Genomic DNA, 19,129 nt, shown 5'->3' with positions numbered 1-19,129 from the left:
ATTAAAAAGTGGAGCGCCACACAGTTTGTGTCATTATCCAGATGTACATAAGCATGATTACACAGTTACTAGGGGTGGGTTTTGATTATCGATTAAAATCGATTCTAGCTTGGATAACGTGATATTGATTCATTAAAATCCTGAATCGATTTTTAATATAAATTTATTTTGCCCCAAACGCCAGAATCTCAGGTTAAACCTCACTAAATTTCAACAACCACCAAACAGCTAAAACAGTAAATGACAGCAGATACACGTAGGCTATTATGCACAAAGACGTAAACACAAAGCGCGGACCCGCCGACACATCAGAATCAGTGAGATGTGGCCTTTCTCACCCGACGGCACGGACACGGTTAGGGCCGAAATCCGACAGCTCGCTGGTTCTGATCTGTCGGCGGGCCTTGTGTTTTACGCCCTTTTTGCGCTGATTCTGAAGCTGTAGGTTTTACCTCTCCAAACAATATTGACTGAACCAGCAGCAAAAGAAGATCCAAACTACGCTTCACATAAACATAGCCATGAATTCCCTCTGACTTTTGCTATTTTGCTTCCACCACGATAAAATCACACTTCATGCACAGCTCGTGGTCTCTCTCTGTACTCCAAGAACAGTTTCCCGTCTAAAAATCAGTTTTCTGCATTATTCGCTTGCTTGTTATGCACAAGTCTACCGTTGTTTACAGCGCTGTCGGTCGCTGTTTTTTTCCCTTTTACTTACTTCCAAAAAGAAAACCTGATTTCTGCTGTTCAGTAGGCTACTGAACAAATGTAAACTTTTTAAAATTATGCAAAATGCAAAACGCTTAGCCGTGTCTCTAAACCTCTGTAACTTTTCTCTGCTTCACTTCAGCAGCATCAGGTAATGTTCATATGTTGATTAATGGTTTTCTTTCGTTTTTGATCTACTGCAGAATATTTTTATAAAATCGTTTTTCTGTTTTAGCCTCAGCTACTTTGATACAAAGGCAACTGCTGTGATGCTTACACCTTTGATAAAGTCTCGCAAATCTCATCTTTCTTTTTATAGATATAAAATTATGGAAATGTACTGATCCGTGATCTGAATTATAACATTTCTGACTGTCTGAGGAAAAATTTACCCAGATCGGATCGAATCGATTCTAGAAATCAGTGACGATACCCAGCTCTAACAGTTACACAATCATACCAAAACTCTGTCCTGATAGGTTCCACTTTCTCTTTTGTATCAGACATACTGAGACAATATTCGGGATAAATAATCATGAAAACAATTTATTTATTCAGTTTAGCGGTTTACACGTCACATCATTATAATCACAGCGCTTGTTTCACTTGAATCGTCCACTTGATGGCGAAGTAGAGCAAATGAATCATCACAATGCTTCGAACCATGAGTCGACCAGTTGGATGAAAGCTTCAGTTCATCACGAGGCTTTATATCACCATCACTAGTATTTTGGTCCTAAACCATTCAGAGCTTTATAGACCAGCATCAGAACTTCAAAGTCTATCCTCTGACGGACAGGCAGCCAGAGTAAAGACCTCAGAGCTGGACTGGTGTGGTCCACTTTTTTGGTCTTAGTGAGGACTCGAGCAGCAGAGTTCTGAATGAGCTGCAGTTGTCTGACTGATTTTTTAGGTAGACCTGTAAAGATGCTGTTACAGTAATCAAGCCTACTAAAGATGAATGCATGGACTAGTTTTTCCAGGTCCTGTTGAGACATCATAACAGTACTTACTTTTAAACGTTTACTCTTTGGCCGCTCCGCTTCCACCGTTTTTTTCGGCAAAATTATCCACATCCACCGCCGCGCTATGCAATCTGGGATATGTTGGGCCACGAAGTCTACATCGACACATCCTTAAAATTCGGGGAAATGAAGGAAACATTTGAGGGCCGCATTTCGAGCAGCCTTTGGGATACAGCCCAGGAGTGACATGTTTAGCCACATGTTCTCCTTAAGTTGCTGGCTGTCTGAGTGGTGTCCAAGAAACGATGTGGGCTTCATAGATGATTGGCAAATCTTCTGGAGGAAACCTGGTCTTGTTAGGAGAGACGGCATCCATCCCACTTTGGATGGAGCAGCTCTCATTTCTAGAAATATGGACACATTTATTAAACCCCCTAAAATATGACTATCCAGAGCTGGGACCAGGAAGCAGAGTTGCAGTCTTACACGCCTCTCTGCAGCTTCTCTCCTCCTGAAACGACAGCTTCAACACATAATCTGCAGAGGTGTGGACTCGAGTCACATGACTTGGACTCGAGTCAGACTCGAGTCATTAATTTTATGACTTTAGACTTGACTTGAAAAAATGTTCTAAGACTTGTGACTTGACTTGGACTTTTACACCAATGACTTGGGACTTGAATTGGACTTGAACCGGTTTACTTGAAAAGACTTGATATTTCACCCCAAATATAAAATTTAACATGCATATTATATAGAGATTGAAAATGTGACGTCATTCACGGGTAGAACCGCAAAGGATTCTGGGAACTCGTGGCAAGCGGTACTAGCGCACGCAGGCTTTCAATTAAAATCAGTTATACAGCGATAAAAAGAAACACAAAAATGTCAAGAAGCTGTTGTATTATTAACAGCAATAGCCGGTCGCATGACAGCCACGGGAAGCCGACGGGTAAAGAGATCGGTTGTTATCGGATTACGTCGTTGAAGAGAAATTGTTCGAGCCATGTTTCCGAAGTAACAAAGAGGCGACGGATGGCCTGGATTGCAGCCATTCAAAGATCAAATATAACGTCCCAGAACACTCCAGCTCACACGTTAGTCTGCTCCAAGCATTTACACGAAGGTCAGTGTTTTTTAGTAGTTAATACGTCATTTTCATAACATAACTGGTGATATAAGTTACAAGCAAGTCTGGCGCTGAACAGAAATTGTCGCGCTATGCTCCTTTATTTATTGTGCATAAATAGTGAATTGTCCTGACACAATATTGCGTTTCGCTTCTGTTATTATGGTACATTGACAAAAACATATGCTTTTATTCACAGGATAAAACAGGTTTTTTGTATCACTAATTGCCCAGTACGATTACAGCATACAATATTGTTGTCACTGCTACATTTCTGTGATGCTACCAGAAATTATTTCCACTACTAATTAATTACCGTTGAGCTCAAAGGTCCTATTAATAAACGGTTAACAAATGTGTATTTATGAAGACGATTTGTGAGACTGGTAAACTTATGATACGTACGATGGTCTTTCGTTCTACACGGTGCGTTTCAAGGTCCTGCACCCATCTGTCGGTAAACTGTACCTGGGCTTGTTGCAGTGACCTGAAGTTACTAAACTTCATGAGTGTATGCACTCACTCCAAGAACCGTATGATTATAAATATGCATATAAATATGCTACAATGAGATAGCTGACTTCATCTAACTAGCAAATGTTGTCCAGGCTACGTTGGTGATGCAGTTTTTTTTAAATGTGTATGATATTTTTGTCATGTGATTTTAAAGCCAGTCCTACAACCGCATCCAAGAATAACATGCAGCTTATCTCAGAACTGTCGGTGAAAATTATTCTAGGAGCTAGGTTTAATTGAGCTGCATTTTAAAGAGGTGCAATTTCACAATTTGTGTATATTTTCTAAGTTCACTATTTTGTCATGTGTTGAGAAAAACACAGATTTAAAAATTACATGGTCTAATATTTACATTTAGCATAACTGCAACATTATTTTTTCGTTTTTTTTTAAAGACTCGAAAGGACTTGAAATTCAAAATTTCAGACTTGTGACTTTACTCGGACTTTTACACCAGTGACTTGAGACTCGACTCTGACTTGCCTGACATTACTTGAGACTTGACTTGAGACTTGAGGATAAAGACTTGAGACTTACTTGAGACTTGCAAAACAATGACTTGGTCCCACCTCTGATAATCTGTTATTAGACTATTAAATATTTCACTTTAATGTTGCAACTACGCACTCACTTCTGTCTTTAAACAAAATAATATTTTCCAATTACAGAAATTATGAAATCCAAACTAAAGTGTTACTGTTGCTATATGCATTTAATATAAATAATCGATGATGGTGCTGACATGAAGGAAGAGAAAGTTACAGGTTGCATCCTTTGAGTTTGTCTCCGTGCCTTTGGGCGATTTTTATGACAGATGTTTCTGTTCAATTCTTAAATCAACTTTTCAAAACACAAACACTATTTTAAAGCTTTTAAAGAGTAAAATATTAATGATAATTATAATAACAGTAATAAAAACAAAAGCTCTCAGATCCATCAAACCAAGCAGCAGAGAGAACAACAAGTGAAGATAAAACTTTAACCTTGTAGACTTCATTATGTTCCAGCTGCTCTACAGACGCTGTGACCTCGAACTTAAGCAGGTCGTAAAGTATGTGCAGCTCAATAACTTCATAATTACACCCTGTGGTATTTAGGCAGCAGAACAACTAAGAATAACAACTACAAATAATGTTTTTAGGTTTCTGTTGTACTGCAAGGTTCTGTACAGGAGAAACAAAACAAGAGCAAATATTACGTCGCATTTAATTTAGAAATCAGTCCAATAACAAGGTGTGTAACATCTAGCAGGGTGACAGAAAAACCCAGGGTAACTTCTAAGGACCTCAACGTCTCTCTCACATTGTGTTTTTTAAACATGTTTCCATTTGTCACTTCAGTCTTTACTCTGAAATACAGGAAGAGAAATTGTGGCTGAAACAATTTCTCATGAAACCAGGGGTGTGGTCCAACAGTCAGTTTGGTGAGGAAGGCTCCTAACTGAGAGAAGTGACCCAGAAGTATCTGTGTAGCAGCCACAATGAATCAAGATCATGAGCTTTATTAACTGATCAAAGTCTCTTCTTTCATCTTCTGTATTATTCAGTTTGCATTGGTAATGCCCATTATTGTAATTCTTTGTTAAGATGAGCAAAACTTTCTTTTACTTTGGGTTAGCTGGGATAAGTGATGGATGGAGGGAATTTTACTTCAGCCACAGAAATCCTAAACAGGAAGGAGGAGCAGAGTTACAGTGGATCACTATCCAGCAGGGAAACAAGATTTATTTCAATTTCTTGGTCATGAGTGAGATTTACTAAGTGGGCAAATTAGGGTGACGATACCGTTCAAGAGTGATCTATTAATAGTGCACCAATTTACATTCAGAGATGCATGCAGCCAGTTCAACCAGGAGACTCAGTGACGTTTTGGTATAAGGGATAAATCTTCTGACCAAACCTGCTGGGACTGTGTGAGGTCCTGAGGCTAAGAGTAAGGATTTATCCACAGGAGAGCTGCGTTCTTACAAACCATCCCACTGTGTAAACCTGACATCTGTGGAACAGCTGAGCTGTATGATGTGTACAAGGACACAAAACATTATTTACCATCAGACCCCGAGCCCTCCATGTGTTAATCAAGACACTGCTGCTGTGCTACATCCATAAATAATGAATAAATTAGGAGCTAAAACTAAAAGGACAGTTTATTTGTACCATCTTCATGTGAACACATTCAAGAACATCACAGATGAAAGAAACATTAAAAACTTCCACACTACATAAAGCTAGAAAAATAGTTTTTTCCTTTATGTAGAAAAAACAGAAACATCAAACACCTCCAAGACTCTCTTTGAAAGAACTAAAAACCTTTATTCTCATGGTCCAATCATGAGTGAACTCCCCGATGAAGCCTTGTGTGCTAAAACATGTCAGAGTTTAAAGGTTAAACATGAGTTTCCAAAACGTTTTGCTGGAGAACAATGAACTATTGGACTGAGTTTCAATTATTTACAGACGAGCAAAACCAGGACAGAGAAAAAAGGACAAAACTGACTCAGTAAAACGACAGAAAATAAGATCCCATGTAAATCTGTATTATGTAGAAGTTCAGCCCAGCAACCAGTTCAGTTCAACACAAGTTTAAATGATTCTATCTGAACTCTGTGGAGCCTGATCTCAAGCTTTTTGAGTCTGACACTGAAACCAGAGGATCTTTCTGTCTCTGCAGATTCACTGTGATCCAGTGATGGGAGTGATTTCAGCCCTGAGTGATCACGCTGATGTTTGCAGAGAGCAGACAATGAGGTGAATGTTTTGGCACATTGGTAACAGTGAAACAGTTTATTAGTAACGTGGGATCGTTTGTGTGTGGAGTATGAACTGAGATTCCTGAAGCTCTTGTCACACTGGTCACAGCTGTAGTTTCCTTCCATGTGTGCACGTTCATGATAGTAACGATTACCTGAATCTGAGAAGCTTCTGTCACAGTGTCTGCACTTGTATGGTTTCTCTCCTGTGTGGACTCGTTTGTGTGTTTTAAGCTTACATGCAGTGGTGAAGGATGACCCACACTGATCACAGAGGTGCTTTTTAACCCCACTGTGAATCAGTTCATGCCGTTTTAATGCACCTGATGTGGTGAAGCTTCTCCCACATTCTTTGCAGTATTTCAGTTTGTCTCCAGTGTGTCTACGTTGATGTGTTTTTAGGGTGGCTTGCTGACTGAAAGTTTTTCCACAAAGGTCACAACGAAAGTCTTTCCCACCACCACGGTGATGACAGGGTTGAGAACTGGATCCATCTGTGTCGCTCTGCTTCTAAACAAAGACACAAAGACAGTGTAAGTCAGTCCTTCAACACTTTTATCCTGAACGTCGCCTGAAATAAAGAGCATCTCTGCAGACGTCCAATTACATTTGACTGTTTCAGTTAACACACTCAGTTTACTGGGCTGCAATAACTACAATACTACCACCATAATACTACAGTAATACTAAAATCATAACTGACATGAAAATCTGAATAATCACTCAGAGCTGCTTTTCCATGCAGTTGAATTGCTAACATGCTAACACAGTTTAACGAGCAGAGTTGTTCCAAACAGTCAGGCTAAAATGACAAGATAACAATATAAATACATACCTCACAGTAACTGCACTTGTTGAGTCTCTTTCTGGTGTGGATCTGTTGGTGTAGTCTCAGGTAATGTGGAGCTTTAAAAGTCTTCTCACACAGGTCACATTTATAAGGTCTCTCCTCAGTGTGGATAAACATGTGTTGTTGTAACTGTGTGTGTGTTATAAACTCTTTGCCACACTGTTCACAGCTGTACACATCATGTCTGGTGTGAATGCGTAGGTGTATATTTCGTTTCCCTCTCTGGCTGAAAGTTTTTCCACAGATGTCACAGCTGTACGCCTTAATTCCAGAGTGGGTAACTAGATGACTCTGTAAGTTGCTACTGTGAGTAAAAGCTCTGCCACACTGATCACAGCTGTACGCTTTAACTCCACTGTGGATGAGATGGTGTCCTTTTAGGTAACGCTTCAAGGAAAAAGACTTTCCACACAACTCACAGCTGAACGGTCTCTCTCCAGTGTGGATGACCTGATGCTGTTTTAGTTTATCCTTCCTAGCAAACTCCTTCCCACACTCGTCACAGCTGTATGGCTTAATTCCAGAGTGGGTAAGTAGATGCTTCTGTAAGCTGCTACTGTGAGTAAAAGCTCTGCTACACTGATCACAGCTGTACGCTTTAACTCCACTGTGGATGAGTTGGTGTTGTTTTAGGGAATCCTTCCAGGAAAAAGACTTTCCACACAAGTCACAGCTGAACGGTCTCTCTCCAGTGTGGACGACCTGATGCTGTTTTAGATTAGCCTTCAAAGTAAAATCCTTCCCACACTCGTCACAGGTGTATGTTTTCTCTCTCTTTCTTGGTTGAGGTTTGTCGGCCTCCTGAGAGCGCTGACTTCTCGCTCCATGTTGGTCCTGCAGTGACAGAGATACAAACAGAGGCAGTGAGTGAAATGCAGTCGTGGAACAAACTCAACCTTCAAACTCCCTCCATTAACACTAGTTTTAAACCTGAAGGTGGAGTGTGGCACCAAACACCTTAAAGGTCTCTTATCCCCACCTGCTGGTAGTTCTAACACATTACATCCAACCTGCTGTTAAAAATAATTCATGACTGTTCAAACACTAAAATCATCCCCATCCCTCCTGATTGTGTACACACACACACACACACACACACACACTTTTATATTATTTTATAATATAAAAATGTGTGCGTTTCCTATTACATATTTCTTTAATTTTTATAGATTTATACATAATTATTCAGTGATAATAAATCGTATGTTTGTTTATTTGTTTATTCAAAAAGAACCCCATTAGCTTCCACAACAGATGTTGCTCATCTTCCGTCAAATACTATCACATAAAATATTATACAATAAAGTGGATTCAAGATATCCACATAATTTGGCTCTTACATCCACAGTGAGGTTTCACAATTGTTAAAATATAAGCAATCAATAATAATAATAATAATAATAATATCAATAACATTCAGGCACATTACACAAATTTCAGGTCAAGCACATCCCGAACATGCTCAATGGGTGACATGTCCGGTGAGTATGCTGGCCATGCAAGAACTGGGACATTCTCAGCTGCCATCTGCCCTGAACAATGTGAACCATGATTCATCCGTGAAGCGCACACCTCTCCAATGTGCCAGACGCCATCGAATGTGAGCATTTGCCCACACAAGTCTGTTACGGCGACGAGCTGGAGTCAGGTCAAGACCCCGATGAGGACGACGGGCATGCAGTTGAGCGTCCCTGAGACGGTTTCTGACAGTTTGTGCAGAAATTGTTTGGTTGTGCAAACCAATTGTTCCAGCAGCTGTCTGGGTGGCTGGTCTCAGACGATCTTGGAGGTGAACCTGCTGGATGTGGAGGTCCTGGGCTGGTGTGGTTACACGAGGTCTGCGGTTGTGAGGCCGGTTGGATGTGCTGCCATATTCTCTGAAACGCCTGTGGAGACGGCTTATGGTTGAGAAATGAACATTCAATGCACGGGCGACAGATCTGGTTGACATTCCTGCTGTCAGCATGCCAATTGCACGCTCCCTCATTGCTTGTGGCATCTGTGGCATTTTGCTGTGAGACAAAACTGCACATTCCAGGGTGGCCTTTTGTTGTGGGCAGTCTGAGGTACACCTGTGCACTACTCATGATGTCAGATCAGCATCCTGATGTGGCACACCTGTGAGGTGGGATGGATTATCTCAATATAGCAGATGTGCCCACTACCACACATTTGGACTGATTTGTGACCACTGTTTGGGAGGGATGGTTATATTGTGTATCTGGAATGAATTTTAGGTCTCTACGTCCATCCCATGGGGAATTGGAGCAGTAACAAAGGTGTTGCGTTTATATTTTTGTTGAGTGTATGTCGAAATTTCAAGTTAATATGTCGAAATTTCGAGAAATTAACTCGAAATTTTGAGTTATGGATCCTTTTTTTTTTTTTTTTAGTGGCGGAAACGGGCTTCCATAGTTAAGTGTTCATTGAAGTTCTGAATAGTTTGAATAATTCTCTAATGTTATAAGGCAATTTATTCCACTTAAACGTTGCTCTAAAAGTTACTTTTAACTCGAGCATTTACTAAATTGCAGTTTGCTGAAAACTGTGTAATATGATTATGTATTTCATCTGGATACTGCAGCTGAGCAGAAATAAATGTGGTGTGTTTAACAGAATTGCTTTCTTTATAAATACAAGTAGGGCTGCTCAATTAATCGCATTTTAATCACAATTACGATCTGGGCTTTCAGCGATCATTAAAAATGACTGAGCCGATTATTAGCACCTCCCTCGTGCTTTACTCTCGCGCTGCTCCGTGTGGCAAATCGAGCGCACCTCTCTGCATTTCGAACAGACGTCACAACAATTAAGAGGACCGAGGGAAGCTCGGAAAGTTAAGCAGAGCTTATTTGGAAAGAAGAGTGACTGCCGTTGGTTGAAAAGAGAGGTAAAAAAAAAAAAAAACTTCAGTGGTGTGGAAACATTATGGGTTCGCGGAGTCAGACGTGGATCAAGTAGACAGTGTGTAAACTTTGCTACGGTGTCGTAGCTGCACCACAGAGCAACACTGCAAAGTTCACTAAACATAGATGTTTACATTTTTCATTTATTTTTTATATTGCAAACATTTGCGCTGTTATCAGTATTTGCACACTATTTTATATTATTTTTTTAAAGTCATTATTCAATACATTGTTATTGTTAACCCTTTAAAGCCGGTCAGAGCAGCACGCTCCGTTTTGCGTAACTATTTTTAAATCCCTGTAGAACCTGAACCGCGTAAGCTAGCGCAATAATTTTTTTTGCATATGAAACCGGAGGAGTTGTACTTACATCTTATGCCATCAGCTTGTCCTCTGTCACGGTTTCCTTCCACATATAGCTTTGCAAAAATTGCATAAAAAGCGCTTGCAGGAACAAAAACATAATATTCCAGAAACACGCTTTGCCGATCCAATCAGCTGTTCATAACACTTCCCACATTGAACAAGACGTCAACGCGAACTATCGCATGTACGTCATTTCCTGCCCGAAACAGGAAGTGACGTCATTTTCGCGGAAAATGAAGTTTTTTACTTGTAGGCCTTAAAAGCCAATACTGATGTTTTTATAAGTCATGTTTAACTCTATACTTTTCTGAATAGTTGCTGGGATGCTTAAAACTCGAATTGCACTGCTTTAAATAGTTTATTTTGATGCACAAGCTGTTTTCTTTGCAAATTTGCATCATAGGATTGTTTTTTGTTTTTCCTGCAGTATATAAAAATTGCTGTATCTCCAAAATAAAACTATGAAGACACTCAAAATAAATTTCCTGTTGTAAACTATTTTTTGCAACTTTTTTGTATTTAAAGTTTTGAGGGATAAGCTTCTTAAATTTCTCCAAGTAGAAATATATGTAACAAAACAAAAACGATTTTCAATTTTATTTGTAGTTTATTGCACTTTTTTGCAATTAATGTAGTTACTATGGACTTAATGCATACATGTTATTAAAATATGGGCTATAACAGTTGTATTGATGTATAGCAACTTGAAATGCTCCCACAAATGGCACTACAACATGTAAAAAAAAATATAAGCTCTGGCGGACTTGGTTCTATGGTAGGTCTTCAAGGGTTAAATAAATATCGTCAAATAATCGAGATCTCAATTTCAGTGAAAATAATCGTGATTATCATTTTTGCCATAATCGAGCAGCCCTACTACATATGGTTCTACCCAGGTGATAACCGGAGGCGATTTTAACCTGGCTCCTAACTCATGGCTTGACAGACAACCACAAAGAGGAAATCAACCAGAACACGATAGCATTATTTGTGACTTTTGTACGACAACCAATATGATCGATTATTGGAGGATGACAAACCCAAATACGAAGAAATATACTTGGTTTAGTCCATCAAATAAAAACGTATGTTCAAGATTAGATTATTGGCTTGTCTCCCAAACAGTATCATCATATGTTACGAAATGTGAGACCCAGTCAACCCCACTTACTGATCATTGTCTGATAAGTCTCTTATTATCTCTACGTAAACAACAAAGATCTGACAACATATGGAAATTTAACAATAGTTTATTACAAAACGAAGACTTCTGTAAACAAGTTAAAGAACTTAAATCAGAAATTAACAATATGAGCATGACTAATGTCAGTAAATGGGAATGGTTTAAATATAGTGTGAAACAATTAGCTGGAGCAGGGTGCCGCCGGTGCGTCGAGCCGCCTGGGGGGCTCTTCAACTGGTGGGGGGGATGGTCACATCTTGCAGGAGCTTTCTTCTCTTCAGGAACTCTCTGCAGGAGGGGGAGATACAGGAGAGGTGGAGGAAGATCTCAGCCTGGGCGTTTACCGTCTTATGTAGTCTGGAAGATGTGTGGATGGTGGGGTGGGTGCAGTTTTCTCTGTGGTGGGGTTGGGTGGACTGTCCAGGGCTCTGTGGAGCCGGGGAGCGCTACTGCACTGGGCCCCGGTCTGATGGGCCTGGGCCCCCCTTCCCTGGCGGGTCGCGGAGGGTGGGGGTGCCTACTGGGGTCAGCGGGGGAGCTGGCCCCAGGGAGGGGTTACTTGCCCCTCCCTTCCTTCCCTCCCCATCTCCAGCTGCCTCCCTCTTCCCGCTCCTCCACAACCACCCACACATGCAGGGCCTTGGAGTGGGGGTATGTCACCAGGGTGCAGAGGAGGCTACCCCCCCCCCTGTCCCCTTCTGGCTGCCTCTGCCTCAATTTTATCCCACAACTTAGACATTCACATTATTCACATTCTCATTACACATACATATAGGATCTTGGGGGTGGGCACAATCACGGAGTCCAAATCACCATCAGGGTGTATACCTCACCCCTGACGTCGTTGCCCACCTCTCAATTTTAAATACACTTAGTCATTGAGGGCTAGCAGGAGGGACTATGCGCTTACCTGCTGCTCCTTGGCAGGTAGCTCCATGCCCTCCTGGGTTTTAATTGCACCTTAGAACACATATGCATCAACACTACAATGAGCGGGTGGAGGGAGGTTTGGAGTCTTCTCCCACCCCCATTCTCTGCGGCCTGCTGGAGCGGGAGGGCTAGTAGGAGGAGTTGGCCGTCCGACTGCGGTCTGGGGTGTGGGGCCTCCCTGCTGCTGCGGAGTCGGGGTGGTCTGCCTCTCCCCACCGCAGGGAAAAGGGTAACACCACCTGGGTCTGGGTGCAATTCCCCCCTCCAGGGGCAAGGGTACCTAGACCCGGTTTGTAGAGTACGCTTGGGGAGTGTGATTGTGTGTACAGCGTCTCTTTATGTCTGTCTCCACGTTGGTTGAGTGTGGAGTGAGTGCATATGAGAGCATGAGGGTGGGAATGGATGTTTGTGTCTGTGTGTGCCTGTATGTCTGTGTCTATATGTCAGGTTGGGTATCAGACGCCACCTCTCTGGGGACACCTCAGGCCCTCCAAGGTTTGGAGGCCTATCTCCACCCACCACCACTTCCCCTGCCGGTGGCGGACTCCCTCAGGTGTCGGTGTGTTGGTGGTTCTTTGTGTCTGGGGGTGGGCGTCCGGGTACACACCGGCTCACTCCTTGGCGGCCGCTTGTCGGGGCCTGGGGCCTGGGGCTCGCTCGGGCCCCTTTGGAGGTGGGGTGCCCCCGGCCTCTCGGCCTGGGGCTCGGTCACTCAGGCGCAGCTGGGGACCGGCGGAGCTCACGGGCGCGTCACTGCAACTCCCCCTGACTTCTGCTCCGCGGCTGCTGGGCGAGCCCTCATCTGGGACTCTCCTCAGCTCTTACTGGAACAGTGGTGCGGCTGCCCCTCTGTTGGTCTTCCTTGGTCTCTTGTGTTCTGGGGGCCTCTGGATGTCTGGAGTTTTGATCTCCTCCATACCTGCTTCACACCCTGGAGGACAGGGCTGTGGCCCCCCCACACTCCCTAGCAGATCATTACATGGAGAAACCTTTGGAATGCAAGCATGCTGATCCACACAGGTATGCACACATGGGTATTCACAGACGCGGACTAAAGCTTTCTTGGCTGCTGCCTCAAAGCACACTGTGCGCTGTCTATCTTGCGTGCTGCACAATATCGTTTATTATTTAGTAAATATTGATATCTATGACTAGCTAGTTTATTGTGATGGTGCTTTGTTTTCTCTATTATTATGTTGCTCTTTGTTGTTTGCTGTCTCCTCTGTTTGTTTTTTTTGTTTGTTTGTTTTTTTTTTTTCTCTCCATACAGGTGACCCAGGAGTTCTTTTTTTTTCTCTCTCTTCCCCCCCCTTCTCACCGTCTCTTCTCCCCTTTGGTTTTCTTTCTTTCTCTCCCCCTCTTTCTCTCATTCATTCCCCCTGTCCTATTTAAAAAAAAAAAAAAAAAAAAAAAAAAGAAAATAATCGTGATTATCATTTTTGCCATAATCGAGCAGCCCTAAATACAAGTAAGCCATAGAATATTTTAGTCTGTACAGGAAGCCAAGAAAGTTGATTATGCATTTTATCAATATTATTATAGTATGAACATCTTAACACTAATCTGGACGCCTTATTCTGGACTAACTGAAGTCTGTTAAGATCTGTCTTATTAGCTGCTGACCAAATGATTGAACAATACTCCAGATGAGACATTACTAGTGCATTAATGACATCTTTCATAATTGAAGAAGTGATACAGAAAGAGCATTTCATAGCCATAGCTATGCCTTGTCCTGTTTTCTTAAAAACAATCGATGTGCTGAGACCATGAAAGGTGGTGATTTATGGTAACGCCGAGTAGTTTCATCTGGGTGACGTGTTCTAACACTGGCTATGGAAAGACTCAGTTGTGGGCTGTTGACTAATCTGCTTCTAATTAACATAGATTTGGATTTAGATACATTTAAAATCATGTTGTTTTTACTTATCCAGTCAAACACATTCAGCAAATTTTGTTGTGACACGTTGGTCAATTCAGAATTGTCACTGGCTGAATAAAACATGGTGGAATCATTGGCATACCCAAGATTAAGCCAAGACATATTGCAGATCGTCAGTGAAAACTGAATAGAGAAGTGGAGCGAGGCAGCTGCCTTGGGGTAAACCGCAGTTCATAACTGAGAAATAACCATTACAATAAACCTTCTGCTATCTTCTGTCCAAATAACTTTTTTTTCCAGCACAAAGCAGCTGGTGAAAATCCATAACATTTTAGTTTATCAATCAAAAGATCAAAATTTATCAAATCAAATGCAAGAAAAATGTCTGATTGTAACCTAAGGTTTTTTTTTACATCATTTATCAAATCAAATGCAGCACTAAAGTCCAAGAATACCACTTTCCCATCATCTAGATGTTTATACCATAAATTATCTGTCATATGAATTAGAGCTGAGCTGGTAAAATGACCAGCTTGGTTCAGTGAAGAAAAATGTCTGATTGTAACCTGAGGGTTTTTTTACATTAAGAAAAAGGCACCAAACATCAAACCAATTTAAGCCTAAACAGTAACACATGAAAGTAGAGCAGGGCGATATGACCAAAAATATTTATCACGATATACATTTGGAAATTTGCGATAACGATATAACTGACGATGTAATTGACACTAGACAAAATACTTTACAACTCCATAACTTTATTAGTGCAAAAAATCCATCAATGTATTTTCACTTAAACAAGCAGCTGTTTTTTATGTGCATTAAAGTTATATAAAAATGTAACAGTGCAAATGCAAATTGCTTGCTGACAGTTTAACCAAAAGGCATTTCCAGAGGAAATTGGCTGACATTTGCATTTGCACTGTTAAATTTTTATATAATTTTAATACACATAAAAAACAGCTGCTTGTTTATGGGCTCAAAATGTGGTCATAAATATTTTGTACTTGTAAAAAAGATTTGTGTGTGCGTAAAAAAGATTTGTGTGCGGACTTAGAAAAAAAACCCCTGCAAGTTACAAGTGCGGATTTTGACCCTATTTTTCTTCCTTTCATCTGATTGTTACATTTGTGATTGACATGACATTGACCAATCAGATGAAAGGAAGAAAAATAGGGTCAAAATCCGCACTTGTAACTTGCAGGGGGTTTTTTTCTAAGTCCGCACACAAATCTTTTTTACGCACACACAAATCTTTTTTACGCACACACAAATCTTTTTTACACATACAAAAATCTTTTTTACACATACAAATCTTTTTTACAAGTACAAAATATTTATGACCACATTTTGAGCCCATACTTGTTTAAGTGCAAATACATTGATGGGGTTTTTTTTGCACTAATAAAGTTGTGGAGTTGTAAAGTATTTTGTCTTGCATCAATTATATCGTCAGTTATATTGTTATCGCAAATTTTCAAATGTATATCGTGATAAATATTTTTGGTCATATCGCCCTGCTCTGTCTGTCACCTTCTGTGTTGAGCTCATTGTTTTCTCTGTAGTGGCTGAGCTGAGTCCAAGTAGCTGAAAATGTTCCTCTGCTGCTCCGTCAGACTCTTCTCCTCCTGCTGATCAGCTGGGACACAAAACAGATCTTTGTTAGGCTCCACACTGCACTGAAGAGTCAAAGTGTCTCATATGTTCATCTGACAACAAAAAACAAAAAAATTTTGCTTCCCCAAGTGGGCAAACAGACACAAAAGGTTTGAGCACGGATACCAAATTTAGCAGTATGGCAGACCAGTAGCAGGAGAGACTGAGGCCTGTTATTAGAATCAAATGCCCAGTGGGCCGACACACCGATTTGCAACGATAAGACTCTTGGTGGCGCTGTCACTTGGTGTTCGCTCGCTCTGCGGTAGAGTATCACTTCCTGTTCCTGCTCAAACACAGTGGTGTTTCTGAGTAGCTTATTTGCTTAGCAATTTAATTAACAACTTTTAAATACATTCTTTTTCATAGTATAATCTTCACGTGCTTCATCCGAAGCACACTTTCTGTGTACTCACTACCTAATTTATAGCCAAAGTATTCACTCACTTTCTCTGTACTGTTTCGCTAGCTTAGCTCGTAGCCGACTCGTTAGCACCATGGCTACTTCACCTGTCCCTCCTGCACTTTCTTGCTCATTGTGTCAGATGTTTAGTTACTCCTCGGCCTCCTTTAGCAGTAATGATATCTGTAACAAATGTAGCATATTTGCAGCGCTGGAGGCCAGGATTACTGAATTGGAGACTCAGGAGGCTTCGCACCCTTCATTCACCCATAGCTAGCCAGGCCCCTGTAGCTGGTGCAGCCGAAGATAGCGTAGGCCCCGCTAGCTGTTCCCCGGCAGACCCCAAGCAGCTGGGGAAAGAGGGCGGCTGGGTGACGGTGAGGAGGAAGCATAGTCCTAAACAGAAGCTCCAGGTACACCACCAACCCGTTCATGTGTCTAACCGTTTTCCCCCACTCGGCGACACACCCGCCGGGGGTCGAACTCTGGTAATTGGTGATTCTGTTCTCAGACATGTGAAGCTAGAGACACCAGCAACCATAGTCAATTGTCTTCCAGGGGCCAGAGCAGGCGACATTGAAGGAAATTTAAAACTGCTGGCTAAGGGTAAACATAAATTCAGTAAGATCATAATTCACATCAGCAGTAATGACACCCGGTTACACCAATCGGTGGTCACTAAAATCAATATTGAATCGGTGTGCAACTTTGCCAAAACAATGTCGGACTCTGTAGTTTTCTCTGGTCCCCTCCCCAATCAGACCAGGAGTGACATGTTTAGCCGCATGTTCTCCTTAAATTGCTGGCTGTCTGAGTGGTGTCCCAGAAATGATGTGGGCTTCATAGATAATTGGCAAACCTTCTGGAGGAAACCTGATCTTGTTAGGAGAGACGGCATCCATCCCACTTTGGATGGAGCAGCTCTCATTTCTAGAAATATGGACAAATTTATTAAACCCCCCAAAATATGACTATCCAGAGTTGGGACCAGGAAGCAGAGTTGCAGTCTTACACGCCTCTCTGCAGCTTCTCTCCTCCTGCTACCCCCCCAAAAACCCATCTCCATAGAGACTGTGTCAGCTTCCAAAAAGACAAAAACAAACTAAAAACCAGAAACAAACAACTTAAACATAAACAATTACAAAGAAAGAACAATACAGTATCCACATCTGAACCAAAGAGTAAAACAGTGAAATGTGGATTATTAAATATTACGTCTCTCTCCTCAAAGTCTCTGTTAGTACATGACTTAATAATTGATCAACAAATTGATTTACTCTGCCTTACAGAAACCTGGTTGCAGCAGGATGATTATGTTAGTTTAAATGAATCAACACCCCCGAGTCATTCTAACTACCAGAAATCTCGAAGCACAGGCCGAGGGGGCGGTGTGGCAGCAATTTTTCACACTAGCCTATTAATTAATGAAAGACCAAGACAGACTTTCAATTCATTTGAAAGCCTGATGCTTAACATTGTCCACCCCAGCTGTAAAACCAGTCTTACTTGTTATCATCTATCGTCCACCTGGGCCTTACACAGAGTTTGTCTGATTTCTCAGACTTTATATCTAATTTAGTTCTGAGCTCAGATAAAACAATTATTGTGGGTGATTTTAACATCCATGTAGATGCTAAAAATTACAGCCTCAGCATGGCATTTAATCTGTTATTAGACTCAATTGGCTTCTCTCAAAATGTAAAAGAAGCCACCCACCACTTTAATCACACTCTAGATCTTGTTTTAACATATGGCATAGAAACTGAACATTTAACAGTGTTTCCTGAAAACCCTCTCCTGTCTGATCATTTCCTGATAACATTTACATTTACAATAATTGATTACACAGCGGTGGAGAGTAGACTTTATCAAAGTAGATGTCTTTCTGAAAGCGCTGTAACTAAGTTTAAGAATATAATCCACCCACTGTTATCATCTTCAATGCCCTGTACCAACATAGAGCAGAGCAGCTATCTGAACGCTACCCCCAACAGAGGTCGATTAACTGCAGGAATGTCTTAAAGACATAAAGACCTGGATGGCCGCTAACTTTCTGCTTCTTAATTCAGATAAAACTGAGGTTATTGTACTCGGCCCTGAAAAGCTTAGAAATATGGTATCTAACCAGATTCTTACTCTGGATGGCATTACCTTGGCCTCCAGTAACACTGTGAGGAACCTTGGAGTCATTTTTGACCAGGACATGTCCTTCAATGCACATATTAAACAAATATGCAAGACTGCGTTCTTCCATTTGCGCAACATCTCTAAAATTAGAAATATCCTGTCTCAGAGTGACGCTGAAAAACTAGTTCATGCATTTATTACTTCCAGGCTGCACTACTGTAATTCATTATTATCAGGATGTCCAAAAAACTCACTGAAAAGCCTTCAGCTACAGAACAATGGAGATTTCCGTTATATGGTAACGCCTGCAACTCACGTGACGCCCAGAATTGTACATACTGATGCTTGAGAGCGCGCGTGTGATGCAAGTATGTGTAGAGTGTTGAGCGCGTGATCAGTGGTGAGAAAAACAACTCACGAAACTTGACCTTTCTTTACTCGTGGCTCACTTGCACTTCTAATATATTCGTTTGCACACTTACACCCAGCAGCTGTGGTCTCCTGTTTTGCTACACTCTGGAGAGCCTCGCCTTTAACGGTCTCCTCTCACAGAGAGCAACAGAAAACTTCATTCAGAAAACTTCGAAAAACTCGAGATTGACTGAACTCAGTTCAAAGTTACCTTGACACTTACCTTTAGATGTGAGAGGTAGCGATGGTCCGCTTGAAGCTGACGCTCCGGTGCGTGTGTCAGAAAGATAAACATGCTGCTTCAGAAGCACCGTGTCGAGGCTTGATTCGTTTGGCCAGAGTCAC

The 19,129-nt window shown here is 41.4% G+C and overlaps 1 protein-coding gene across 3 annotated transcripts; it reads right to left on the bottom strand.

Moving 5' to 3' along the window:
* Positions 1–5,449: 5,449 nt before the first annotated feature.
* On the bottom strand, positions 5,450–19,114 carry LOC146662542 (uncharacterized). 3 transcript variants are annotated; one of them, XR_014913387.1, is made up of 5 exons: positions 19,008–19,112; positions 15,721–15,826; positions 6,906–7,754; positions 5,591–6,580; positions 5,450–5,548 (listed from the first exon to the last, which is right to left on the bottom strand). XR_014913387.1 is itself a non-coding variant. In XM_085419234.1 (4 exons), exons 2-4 carry the CDS (start codon positions 15,736–15,738, stop codon positions 5,888–5,890), a joined length of 1,557 nt encoding a protein of 518 aa, XP_085275360.1. In that variant the 5' UTR covers positions 15,739–15,826; positions 19,008–19,114; the 3' UTR covers positions 5,450–5,887. The 3 variants fall into 3 exon arrangements, 2 of the variants coding, with proteins under 2 accessions (XP_085275360.1, XP_085275359.1); XM_085419234.1 differs by having other exon boundaries at positions 5,450–6,577; positions 19,008–19,114; XM_085419233.1 differs by having other exon boundaries at positions 5,450–6,580.
* Between the last annotated feature and the right edge of the window lie 15 nt (positions 19,115–19,129).

Source organism: Rhamphochromis longiceps, linkage group LG9 (genome assembly GCF_057381845.1).
Source record: "Rhamphochromis longiceps isolate RC_006_pf linkage group LG9, R_longiceps_female_GT1.1, whole genome shotgun sequence".
In the NCBI taxonomy this organism is placed as follows: Eukaryota; Metazoa; Chordata; class Actinopteri; order Cichliformes; family Cichlidae; genus Rhamphochromis; species Rhamphochromis longiceps.
The sequence above is the reverse complement of the archived record's forward strand: the minus strand, read 5'-3'. Positions and strand labels throughout refer to the sequence as shown.

Excerpts from the sequence above, each read along its gene's own strand:
- LOC146662542 (XM_085419233.1), bottom strand. Across the intron at positions 6,581-6,905 it reads ACAAGTGCAGTTACTGTGAG|AAGCAGAGCGACACAGATGG; the intron begins GTATGTATTTAT and ends GTCTTTGTTTAG.